Source organism: Apostichopus japonicus, chromosome 22 (assembly GCF_037975245.1).
Source record: "Apostichopus japonicus isolate 1M-3 chromosome 22, ASM3797524v1, whole genome shotgun sequence".
NCBI classification, from domain to species: Eukaryota; Metazoa; Echinodermata; class Holothuroidea; order Aspidochirotida; family Stichopodidae; genus Apostichopus; species Apostichopus japonicus.
In genome coordinates, this window is record NC_092582.1 from 21,272,751 (window position 1) to 21,286,013 (window position 13,263).

Sequence of the window (13,263 nt, forward strand, 5' to 3'; positions counted from 1 at the left end):
ATATGTATAGAACAATTAAATAATTGTACAATAGATGTATTCATTTGTGATATTTCATAATTGTTTACAGTTTTAAAATATTATTACTAATTTATTTAAGACCTTTTTCATATATTTAGTAATTAGATTAGTTTTCAAAAATGTCAATATCTGGTTCAAGGTTGTAATGGCAGCTTCCATGTTATCTAGGGGCCTAGCCTGCCTCTATGTATTTGTCTAAGCAGGACCGACTGTACGTAATTTCATACTATATAACCTATATATAGCTAAGTTGTTAAGTATTGCCATCGATAGGTCTATATTATGAAATTGTGCTTGTAAGTAGCATACCAGCACGTTACGCAAAACTTCCATGATCATAAATGTTTCAAACTGCAAGCCCAGGAGTGTAATGTCGCTGATGTTTCAAGCAATGAATAATAATACTACATGTACTGTAGGCTAGTCCTAATTACTAAATTAGTTTATCTTATGACCTTTAATTTAAAATAGTAATATCATTACAGTGACTGCTTAGGCTCAGTTGTTACTGTTAGTAATAGTAGTACTGTTCAACAGTTCAGTGTGACTGTGAGCGGAGTAGATGCTAGAGAAATGGACCCAGGGTTATATTGAGCAAAACATTTAATTCTCTTTTAACAAATTCACAAACAGTTACCATATAAAATATGTAATTCGATTGAAGGTAGATTTTTGCAGTTATTGCTGCATTATGCATTCCATAGTGAGCATAACCTAACTGACCCCTTACTCTACAATCTGTTTAGTACTATATTATTGGAAAGTGTGGCACGATATTTGTTGGCATAGTGACAAGGTTTTCCAAAAAACTGTTCATCTCTATACATCTATATTGTACTTGTAGCAGATCAAGCTTATTGTATATCTAGAAAAGGTCCATTCCAAAAGCAAATTGAAACTGCCTGCTCTATAATGACAATTGAAAAGAAGTCTGTATTAATGTGATAGTGGCCATCCACATTAAGTGCTCCTCGATACGATCATGGATGCATGACTGAATTGTAAAGTGACTGTGGAGCTTTGTGTTGTAATTTGAAAGTTTGCAGTAGAGGGACCTGCTTTATAACTTACTCAAGTTTCTTTTGAAAACCATACTTTTTGTTTTACAGCCTTCCATGTCTTTATCTAATAGGATAGGACCATTGACAATGAGAGCAATCAGAGTGGCAACATTTGGAGGTCCAGAGGTCCTTCAAGTTAAGACTGATGTAACCATACCTCAGCCTGCTGATAATGAGGTATGTAACACAATTTAAATTAAGCTACTGCTTGCTAGAATGTATTTAAACATGTTACATATACAGCAAACAAATTACCTGTGTCCCTGCTTCTACTACCCTGCTTATTGAGAGATTAAAAAACAAGTTTTGTTTCCTTACAGGTCTTGGTTAACATTAAGGCAGCCGGTGTGAATCCAGTGGAAACTTACATCAGAGCAGGTGTTTACAAACGCTTGCCTCCTCTTCCATTTACCCCAGGATCTGATGGTGCTGGAGTAGTCGACAAAGTTGGATCAAAAGTCAAAAGATTTAAGGTAAATAGAACTTAGGGATTTCAGTTGTAGATAGAATGAATTCTGTCATCCCCTTATTGATAATCAGGAATAATTAATTTGGTTGGTTTAAAACCAACTAATCGGGTCAAGCTTAAGTTCATCGCCATTGTTGTATAACCTGTGACCCTATCAACATCAGAGGTACATAAATAGGACTGGTTGGACCACCCATGTCCAGCACAAAGGAAATCAGGTCAGGTTATCAGAAGCAACTCTAAATTCAATAGAAAAATTAGACTTTTCTTGTCTCAGAACATGTTTGCATTGCATTTATGATCATTTTTTTAGGGACAACTATTATCCTTGCATGGATGCCGTGATATGTAATATAACATTAACAGGCAATTTTATGGTCACTTTTTCTGAGTTATTACAATGTATAAAGCAATGTATTAACATTGTTTAGGCCTGGACTGTGAAAGAAGCATCACCAATACTTCTGTATGGCAAGTATTAAATGTACTTTGAAAGGTGAAGATCATTTAAAGGGTGTGAAGACTCGCGCAAAAAGATGGTTCCCCTGATACTGACCACTATTGGCGTCTCCACAGAAGCCTGGCTCTCGGCTACTACAGGAACCCTTTAACACTATTTTAACTATATTCACTCCCTGACGTCCTCGTCACATTGGGAGATTTATTACTGTTCTAATTGGAGGATACTTACTTTACTTTAGCCCGCCCTTGTTGTCTCTTTGGAACTTTATTTCTCATTTCTTTTGGATGGACCTCGAGTTTGGAACTTTGTAGGAAGCCTATCCTGGATTTTACTCATGGTTAGATTACAATGGTGACAATTTAGTCTTTGCATGAATTTCTCTGATCCATAAAATTTCATTTTCAAGCCGATTCATTTCAAATATTTACAGCCTACCTCATTTAATTTAAACATCGATGATCTAGGCCCTTAACTTACTTAGTTTTACCCTTAATGATGAAAACTGAATGTGATCTTTAAGTTGATTGAATGAGATTAAGTAATATACACTGATATAAAACCAGACTGCAAATCAGGGAATGAAGCATACTGTATTTATGTCTTTTGACCATTCCATAGTTAATTATATTACCTAACTTTGCAATGCCTGTAACTTCACTGAAGTGCAACTTTCTTTTATGCATGATTTTATTTTAAACCTCCTTCATTTTTAGCCAGGTGATCGAGTGTTTCTTTGTCAAACTGTGAGTGGAAGCTATGCTGAGTATGGAACAGTTAATGAATGCTACACTCATCCTTTAACAGCAGCTCTGGATTTCAAGCAGGGTGCTGCCTTAGGTGTGCCTTACTTCACTGCTTACAGAGCTCTTTGTATTAAGTAAGTATTTCAATCAATAATATTGGCATGGTCTGTAATTACATCCAAATAAATCCTGCTAGTCTGAGAGTCAAGAAATATCGACCTTCAGTATAATTGATAAAAAATACTCGGTGTGAAGTATGTCTACCTAAGATAATCTTTTGAGCAGTTTAAACATTTCATTTTTGCATGATAATAAATAAATAGTATATCCTGTTATTTGTTGGATGGACCAATTTATGATTCAGTGATCAATCTGTAATTGAAACATGAGGAATATTCTTTATTATGATGATAGGAATGCTTCACGATTTAGCAATAAATATTTGATGTTTTTTCAGAGCAAAAATACAATCTGGCCAAAGTCTGCTTATACATGGTGCAAGTGGTTCTGTAAGTCATTTCTCATTCTTTTAGTGGCGCTGATATTTTCAGATATTATTTTTTTGTTCACATCACTGTTTGCAGATAAACTACATTTCTGAAGTGATTTTGGAGCTCAATACACACATTTTACAATTCCAATTGGAACATTTCTTCTTGATGCACACATGAGGACAACAGTGTGCGGATAACATTTAACTTAATGTTTGAATTCATGGTTGCATGAATCATGTTCAATCATTAGTTATAGAAATTATTTGTATAGATCAGTCCATTATTCCTTTGCTAACCCCCTGAAGTATCTTGCAAGGTAACATAACTATTAACTTTGAAATGGAAAGTAGCATACTGTATATATTGGTTGTGGAATAAAGGTCATGGTCATTTTATTTAAAAGTAATTTCAATAAGACTTGTAAAACTCAGTAATTTAGAGTGGCACATACTGAGTATGGCATTCATATCAAGATTGGCCATATTCTTAGTATTTGTGTCTCAAGCTGTTATATAAAAAATGTTATAATATATATGTGCTGATAATTAGCATCAGTGAAATTGTCTGATGGTAAGTGTCTTTTATATCCAGGTAGGTATTGCTTGTATTCAACTTGCAAGGTCTCGGGGATTAACAGTTTATGGGACAGCTGGATCTCAAGATGGATTGGACCTCATCAAGAAGCTTGGAGTTCATCATGCCTTTAACCATAGGGAAGAAGGATATGAAAAAAGAATAATGGTAAATGGATGCATCCTTACTTGATCAGTATAACCAACTAAAGCATATAAGGGGGTATTTGGCAATTTGTATGCATGATTCCTCAGAAGACAATGTAAACATCTTACCATACATGCAACATTTGGGATCTGTATCTTATTGGTAATTAAATCTGATATTACTTCAAAAGCAAGCTTGGATGATGATCTTACTTAAGGCACAACTTAACTAGTGAAAGAAACCTAGTGATCTATGGACAAGCCAGCAAAAGTCAGATTCTGAGAACTTTGCAAACATTACAAGAATCCAATATGTGTAGTTGCAGACCTTGCATTCCAAAATTTGGTATATGACTACTATGATGTCATCCCACCACCTATTCCTATATCACAGTGATGTAAAGTTTCTACACCATGCATTTCCATGGCAACCATTGCTATAGTAATCGAAACAGTAACAATGAGTGCAAATCCAATTGTCTACAGTATCTCATCCCGATGTACATTACTTGAGATGAGATGATAAGTTCTAACAAAGAAAAGCTTGGATAAAAGTATTTATGAATTTTGGATCCACCTTAAGGCCCGGTCACACTACAGCGATATTTTATCGGAATATGGTCCGATTTTTTCGATTTTAGGCGGAAAATTGAGGTTTGTGGTAGTGAATGCAATGAATGCAGTGGAATATTTGAATACCTGCTCCAAATCCGAGGGGTTCTGGAACGGACTACATTATGAAGTGACGTCACATCGAAAACGATAAAAATCGAAAGAGAAATCGGATAGCTTTCCGATAAAAGGAAACGGAGTCAATATCAAAAGTTAGGAGAGGGCTATTCCACATCAGAATGGCTCAACAGATAGCAAATCAGGTCCTTTATCACTGTGGCTAGAAGACCCGAACGAAAAACTGGCTGTTTCGATTCCTCTGGGAAAATCGGATAGTATTCCGATAAAAAATCGGTATAGTGTGACTGGGCCTTTACTGTACACACCTATAGTTCTTTGTGGTGGTCAAAATGACATTGTCTTGAAACTCATGCATGAGCATGAAAACTCCAAAAGTAGTGCTGAAATCAAGTTCATGCTTAGTGTGTAGGATTCACCTGTTACAGTGAGTACCAGAACTCACTTGTGATCTGTCAAACCTTTAAATAGTTGTGTGAAGTGTTACATTAAATGTTCGTTAATTAAATATGGCACAGAATTACAAACCCTGTTGGCTTTCTGGAATGTTACTCTATTAGCTCAGGACATGCTACAGTATTTAAAGTGCCATTGTCCTACAGTAAGCACAAAAGTATAAGCAATTGTAGATAGGGCTTCCTCTTTTGAAGCATACCCCTCTGGGAGCAAAATAAGTGAGCTAATCAAATATCTTTCTAACTATGAGTTAAACATTATCCTGAAGCTGCTCTTTCTGACATATACTGGCTGCTCATGTGCTAAGCTTGAAAAAAACAAATATGCCCACCTGTTTTTTATTGGCCCAAAGCAAATACTTTTTCTGGATAAGCAAATGAAGCACACTTCTCTATTATGGATCCACTTAGTTATAACTCAAGACATTTTTTCTTGCCAGGAGACTTCAAAGGATAAAGGAGTGGATTGCATTGTTGAGATGCTGTCTAATGTCAATCTCCAAAAGGATTTGGACATGGTGTCTGTTAATGGAACTATTGTGGTACGTTCAATTTGGGTGATTTTCACCTGTATTTAGTAGTTTGATGTAAACCAATTCTTTATTCCTATACACTAGCTGTGCAGAGCTTCTTTGATTTGAAAATATACAACAAGTTGCACCTTTGAAAGCTTTTTGTTCATGACGATGTGAATGACAATGGAGATAATACTACACTTGAATTACTTAAGAGGTATGCCCGGAAGGACATAAGTTCCAGTACTACCATTTATCTGTCTTATAAGTATTTAACTGTCTGTAAAAAGGAAAAGACCATTTGGACATATTATTAGGTGTACATAGTTGGTTTAGTGCAGTTTACTACTCTCATGCTGTCATGCATGATATTTGCTACTCATAGTTACTCTGAAAAGCTCCCTGAATAGGAATATTTATGTGCCTTTGCTTCTGGTTCAAATGTCCATTCCCACTGTACATTAATAGTATTATCTGGAGTAGATTGGATCCTATGCATATTTGTCCCACATATCTTCCTACCCCTTTCTCTCCACTAGCAACATAAATAGTATGAGCCAACACCCACTGAAATGTAATGCAGCCATGTAATGCACACATCCCATAATTGAAAGTGCTTAAATGATTTTACTGATCATCCACAGCACAGCAGTCTCTTCTTGGGTATGGTTATTGGAATGTAAAGTGAAAAGTGCAGTGAAGCAGCATAGATTTATGGTTCAGAAACAAAGATAACATCTGTATTGCTCAGCTTTTAATGACTTTGACAATAGGTAAACAGAGGTCAAATTTTTCCCCGTAAATTTTCCTTTATAAAGGGCAAGCTGAGATAATTATTAGTGTGTGATATATGTCAATTTGTGTTTTTCAGGACTTAAGCCAAAGACGATCTCTCCCTACTGTTGATGATGTTTAATTATAAACGTAAAGGAAAAGTTTTTATTACTCCTATCTTTTGACTGGAAGGGAGGTAACTTTTATTATACTCACATGGTGTAAGGTGATCTCTTGTTTCTCCTCTAGGTCATTGGAAGCAGAGGAAATGTAGAGATTTCTCCGAGGTCCATCATGGCTAAGGAAGCTAATATACTGGGTGTCATGCTCTGGAACTCATCTGAAGTTAGCATTTGTCAACTTTCTCAATACTATTATTACAGCCACTTGATTACATATTTGCTTCAGGTTGTATAAACTTCAATAATTCACAGAGGCATGTTGAATGGAAAATCATTTCTAATATGGCCAGAGTTCTTCCAACTTAGCTTCAAAGTGCACAGACTCCATATTGTATAAACACAAAGTTTTGTTGGCATTCAGAATCGATGTTAGTTTTAATGGTGTTTAAAGCAGCATTTTGCGTCCTTTTCTATGATTTTTCTCAACCTCACTGACTCCACTATGCCATAACAACATACATAACTAGCTTATCTATTTATATTTTACTTCAAATGGTGGCATAAAAGTCGAAAAATTGCAACTTTCAACTTTGTTGTTCTCCAAGATATTGCCGTTGCCGTTGGGAACCCAATAAACCTCGCCCATAATATGAATATTTAAACACTACGAACGTCATTGACAGATACGTAATATAACACCACGCTTGATTTGTGTACAGTCTATATGGCAGTTGTACCAGAGAGTTGCATAACAACTCCCTGGTTGTACCAACGCAAAGTCTTGAATCTATTTTTTAGCAACGGCTCATAACTAAACCTGCATCTCTGATTGGTTGAATTCAAACTAGTGGGTTTGGGAACTGAATGCGATTAATTTTGTATGTGGAATAGTCGCCAATTAACGTTTTTGGCAGGGAAAAACTTGGCTAATATCTTAATTTGCTGTTTTGTGATTTGATGTATGTAAACAACTCGATGGACATGTCAAAAAAGTAGAAAACGGCGACCAAACGCAAAATGCTCATGAATAAACATACTATTCACTGATTGGTGGAATTCAAACTAGTGGATTTGGAGATATGAAAACTTTGTCGAGGACACTTTCACTCGTTATCGACATAAATCGTTAATTACTCGCTAATTAACGCTCTTGGCAGGGTGAAACTTGGATGGTATCTTAGTTTGCTGTTTTATGATTGATACATCTAAAAAAATTGATGCACACGTTAAAAAGGTGGAAAAAAGCGACCCAACACAAAATGCTGCTTTAATAGTCTGATAGGTCAGCCCATGTCACTGTTGCTTCTACGCTGTGTCAAGCAAAATCTTATGTAAAATTTATCAATATATGCTGTGAAAGAATAAGTCATGCTGGGTAATACTGCATAAGAACAATAGATTAATTAATAAGTTTGGCAAGATCAGAGATTTTTACTTCAAGTTCAATATTATATTCGTAATTATTGAGCAAAGTAGCACAATCAACTGTGTGCTGTTTGTTACCACTCTGCCATGATAGATTTACATACAATATACAACGTATTGAATTCTGTTAATCTTTCAGGAAGAAATGCAAGAAACAGTAAGAGAGGTGGTAAAAGGAACAGAATCTGGAGAATTGGTGCCAGTTATTGGTAAGGAATACACACTAGAAGAAGCCAGCCAAGCACACTTTGACATTGTCAACACCAAATCTTCTACTGGTAGATTGGTTCTGATACCATAACTGTCACAGAGAGTAAATAATAATATCATTGATCAGAAGACAACCTACTACAGTCAATGATGAAAACTGTTTGTGGAAATGAAATCCTACACCAGATGCAGATTGTGCAAGAACTTTGGTAGTTAGGTTGTTATGAATAATCACTGCTAAGAGCAACAGCAAGGTAGTCATTTCTTCATTGCTTCTAGATGCTCTAGTTACTTCTCAGTACTAACTAGACTCAAAAATATCAATTTATGATAGAGTCAAGTGTTTTTAGTTGTTTTATTCCTAAGATTTGATGACAATAATTCAGGAACCTGCTGACATTTTATGCTTTGCTTTTTTTTGCTTTGTACAGTTCAGTTAATATTCATACTGCTTTGTTACAGAATAATTATTCAGAAAAAAAATTGATCCTTGCCTAGTGTTTTGGTTATATGCCAAAGGCTCAGTAACCTTTACAATCGAGCCGGCTTGTGTGTATGTATGTGTGAGTATGTGAAGGCTAGCTTGTTAACATGATATCTCAACAACCACAAGTTGAATCAGTGTCATATGTTGTAGGTAGATGCCCCATGATGTGTAGCTATGCCCTATTGTTTTTGGTTCCCATCTCGTGAAGATCAACGGGGGGCTGCCAGGGCTGGCTTACCATAAAACTATAAAAATGTCAGTATCTCTGCAACTGTACGTCCAATTTAGTTTATACTTGAAACCACAAGATGAATCAATGTCATACATAGTAGGTACATGCCCTGTGATGAGTAGGTTGTTTTTGTTTCCCACGATGACATTTTAGAAATAGGCAGGGTTTAATATAAACTTTTGTTCATACTGGTATGGTGATGTTTGTATGTAATAAGCACATTTGCATGACCTCTTCAGCTTGATGTCATAAATATTCATCAGATTGCAAGATATGGCTTTTAAACACAAGACAAGACCAAATGTTTGGTTTTCATCCTTGGTATATTAGGTTTGTCACACTATATTCATAGAATCATCTGTGTTTTTTGGTGTGCATATCATGAATTTTAATCAGTGAACATTAATTCTTTATCAGATATGTCTGAAATAGTGTGCCTATTTAGCTTTATATATGTACTTGGATGATACAATGTAAAAATATAGATACATGCTTATGAGATCATAAAATTTGACCTTATAAATATTCATGCATTGATCTGTTTTTACACTATATTCTGATTCCTGGTAACTTCCTTTATTTATTGCTGCATTAGTCAATAGGTAATCCCTGTGCACAAGTTCATGAATATTAATATATATGGCTTACCACACTATGAATATCTTTTGGCATCGGCATCACTAAACAATTTCGTTTTCTGGTTGAAACATGGAATGATTTCACTCTCAAAATATCTTCATTTGTAGGTTTCTATTTTTTATTACTGTAAGTAAAAGAAACTATGACCCTTTAAATTAATGAGTTATATCAGTGTCTACTACATGCCTTACATCCTCTGTTGACTGTTTCTATGGTAGTCTTCTAAATTTAAAATTCAGTATAAACTGACAACTATAGCTTTTGGCAATGCACTGGGAGGGAAATGATGGGAGTTATTGATGTCCAAAGTCAAGGGATAATTCTTATAAAATATTCTTCACATTCCATAAATAGTAACAGACATGATATTCACTGGACCAAAACATAGTAGACATTTCATGATTTACCTACAGAAAACAAACCCTTATGCTTCCCTCTGATATCATCCTACTATATGGTTCAACTCCACCAGAACTACCCTCTCATTATAAGTCAATAATATTTGTTACAATGTAATGAATTGCAACCAGAATCACACACTGACATGAATGCTCTACAAACTACATTGCAGTGTTCTCATAAATTAAATATTTCTGTCAGCTGAAATATCAAACAGCCAGCATTTATGGTATGTTTCATAATTTCCTATTGCAGCTGTTCCATTAAAATATGTGAATATCCTTGCAGGTTCAAACAGAAATGTAAAAAAGTTTGAAAATTTTTTGTCACAATAAAAGAGAAGGCTACAGAGTTTCACAAACAATTTCTTCACTATAGTATGCTGCAACATGCATGCATCATATGGAGAACATTTTAGGGTTGGTAGAATAGAAGAAGGCAAGATATCATTAGCAGTTAAAAAAAATATGGCATGTTACATAATGGAAAGCATTGGAGGGGGCTATTTAAAATCTTCCCAATTGTAAACTACAGCCATTGATAGCAGTAATAATGTATTTATTGTAACATGAAAGATATAAAAATCCTCATCATTGCTTTTTTAATTAAGATAAATTCAATGGGTTTTAACATGCAAACATTTCTATTATTTCTGATATATTGTACTGTCAGTCTAACGATTCAACCTTGTTGACAATTAAATGAGATGATGAATGCAATAAAACAATAATATGCCTTTGAAATGTAATTATTCTATAATCATTATTTCTAAAATATAGGCTAATTATACCATTACCCTTCCAGCCAATGACTAAGTTTTACTCCCCTTACCACATTTCTTCAGTATTTGAACAATCTCTGAAATCAATTACAATCTCTTTATGAGGAAAAACATATATGGTAGTACTTTCTTATGTACCAGTGGAAAAGTGAAAAGTAAAGATCACAAAATTCTAGATATATTTGTACCTTACCACAAAATAGATAACATAAATATTATAAGGTAGCTAGACAGAACTTCTGTACCCTGCCCTCCTGCACTATCCTTATCCTTACATACTAATATCTACCAATGGAATAGATACTGATTGGTCAATGGGCCATCCATCCCTCGGGGGTGGACGGCTCATTGACCAAAATGACCCCTCGTCAGGGACCTCTCTCAGCCATTGACCATGCGTGCCCACATGATGTCAAGTTAAAAACTATTCCCGTTTTAGGTTAATGAAGGGTTCCCATAACGAGCATTAATTTAGCTAGCACCCTGCACGGTAGAACCATATCACATGTCAGGTGTCTTCAAACAACACTGCTGCATAAAATGAAGCAAAATATTCAGGGCCACTTTACTTGATGTACACACACCTTTCATTACAATATCCTTGAAAGAGTGAAAGACCATTTATATTATCTATAACTTCATCCATCAATTTATACCTGGGTTTTATTACAGGTAGGGTTGATTTATATAATGCATATGTGACAGGCACAGAAATGTTAGATTGTGAATACCGCTCCCTATTTAGTATCAAGTTGAATATGCTGATGGGATTTGGGGAATTTCAACCTCTGGTAAAAGCTGAATCCCATTGTATTCTTACTACTGCACATGTGCTAAACAAATCGTGAACCTTTATCTTTAACTATCTTGCCGTATCCTGCTCTTCTAAGGGTAGATTTTCATGAAGATGATTACCTGGTAACTTTCTGTGTATTCAGGAAGACTTGATTATCTAGTTTGAAGGAGTTTGAAGAGGGGAGTTTGTTCGGAAAACAAACAGTCAAGATCCACAATAAAGAACACAGCACCACAGATGGCGTATTAGACCATTCTTTGCATTCCACCTGTTACATTTTGGCGTCATGGACAGCATGTGGAAGACACTTGGCACTCCCCTCTTCATGGTATTCAACTAAGGCGGACGTAGGCTTGTCAGAAGGTACATAGTGATAGAGGTACAGTACTGGCTGGAGTCAAGATGGAAAGCTGAGCTGGAGCAGCAGGAAGTGGAAAGCACTGCCTCAAGTGCTGCAGACGTCACGCCCGAGATACGGCGGATGTACATCTCCCACGACAGACGCCTCGAAAGATTCAAGGACCGTCCCCAGAAGCCAGGAGACCAAACTATTGCTGAATGGGTAGCAGATGTAAGGCGACAGATGGCATCGAGGGGAATGACGATGGGCGAGCAGCCAGCGTACATTCTTGACCACCTGGCTGGTAAGGCAAGGAAAGAGATAGTGGGCAGAGGAGATGCTATAACCAAAGATGCTGAGAAGATATTTCAGGTGCTACTGAAAGTATTTGGGGATGGTGAGAGCCTAGCTCTTCTCCAGCAGCAATTCTTCTCCTACAGGCAGAGGGAGGAGGAAGACCTTGTGACATGTTCGCTGGAGCTGGTCGACCTGTACGATAGAATCGTGGCACTAGATTCTTCGTTCTCTACATGCAAGGAAAGCAACTTGAAGGGAAGACTTGCAGAGTCTGTCAGGGACGAAGGCCTTCGCAGAGAGCTTAGGAGGATTAACCTTGAAAATTCTAAGTTAAGCTTCTTTGATGCCAGGGATCAAGCCCTTGTTTGGTATGGGCGCTCAACCAAGACTCACCCAAAACCGAGAAACGTTGCGACTGAGGAATTGACGGCTGACGAAACCTCTGTAGAAAACATCGTGAGAGTGCAGTCAAGACAAATTAAGGCTCAACAGGAACAAATCAATCAGTTGTTGGAATTTGTCACTAGAGGGAGACAACAACACCCTCCTGATAGGGGGCTCTGCTTTAAGTGCAACTCACCGGACCACATAAAGAGAAACTGTCCGGAGATGGAGAAAAAGGCAGCAAGCCCAGCTTCGACTCAGCCACCTGCAAATTTAAACTAGCTCCACCTGTTGTGAAGAGTCGCACAGCAGGTGTCTCGATGTTGACAACTGGCTCATTACTGAAGAAGGCGGTTAGCAAATGCCCAGAGGTGACACTAGAAGTAAGTAGTGTTACAACAAGATGTCTAATTGATACTGGCGCGCAGGTTTCAACTATTACGGAATCCTTTTTCTACCAAAATTGCCCATCAGATGAACTAATAGACATCTCCACCATACTGCAGCTGTCTGCGGCTCAGGGGCTAGATGTGCCATATGTCGGCTTCGCGGAACTACCTGTGACAGCTCTGGGGCAAAATTTTTATGCTGGGTTCCTTGTTACCAGGGATCTGGTTGGTACGCCCATGGCGCAGCTTAAGGCGGCAGTTCCTGGCCTGCTGGGGTCCAACATCTTCGAGCAGTTGTCCGAATTATTGAAGAAGTCACTTGGTGAAAGCTACTTACAGCAACTTATTTCCAAAGGAA

General features: G+C 36.8%; 2 protein-coding genes across 7 annotated transcripts; both read left to right on the forward strand.

Annotated features, from left to right (window-relative positions):
• Window positions 1–114: 114 nt before the first annotated feature.
• On the forward strand, window positions 115–10,666 carry LOC139963855 (quinone oxidoreductase-like). Of its 6 annotated transcripts, none has more exons than XM_071965063.1 (9): window positions 115–232; window positions 1,131–1,259; window positions 1,403–1,555; window positions 2,728–2,891; window positions 3,215–3,266; window positions 3,843–3,992; window positions 5,556–5,657; window positions 6,654–6,749; window positions 8,091–10,666. In XM_071965063.1, the coding sequence occupies exons 2-9, from the start codon at window positions 1,137–1,139 to the stop codon at window positions 8,250–8,252; spliced, it is 1,002 nt and encodes a 333-aa protein (XP_071821164.1). In that variant the 5' UTR covers window positions 115–232; window positions 1,131–1,136; the 3' UTR covers window positions 8,253–10,666. The 6 variants fall into 6 exon arrangements, with proteins under 6 accessions (XP_071821164.1, XP_071821161.1, XP_071821163.1 ...); XM_071965060.1 differs by having other exon boundaries at window positions 187–232; window positions 1,154–1,259; XM_071965062.1 differs by having other exon boundaries at window positions 192–317.
• Window positions 10,667–10,820: 154 nt separating this feature from the next.
• Window positions 10,821–12,801, forward strand: LOC139963856 (uncharacterized). Its single transcript, XM_071965066.1, has one exon. It carries the CDS (start codon window positions 11,977–11,979, stop codon window positions 12,796–12,798), a length of 822 nt encoding a protein of 273 aa, XP_071821167.1. The 5' UTR covers window positions 10,821–11,976; the 3' UTR covers window positions 12,799–12,801.
• The last annotated feature ends 462 nt before the right edge of the window (window positions 12,802–13,263 follow it).

Bases quoted from the DNA above. Each gene is read 5' to 3' on its own strand.
- LOC139963855 (XM_071965059.1), top strand. From the start codon at position 353: ATGATCATAAATGTTTCAAACTGCAAGCCCAGGAGT. The intron at 3,993-5,555 runs GTAAATGGATGC...TTTTCTTGCCAG, and splicing joins GATATGAAAAAAGAATAATG to GAGACTTCAAAGGATAAAGG. The intron at 6,750-8,090 runs GTTAGCATTTGT...TTAATCTTTCAG, and splicing joins TGCTCTGGAACTCATCTGAA to GAAGAAATGCAAGAAACAGT.
- LOC139963856 (XM_071965066.1), top strand. From the start codon at position 11,977: ATGTACATCTCCCACGACAGACGCCTCGAAAGATTCAAGGACCGTCCC.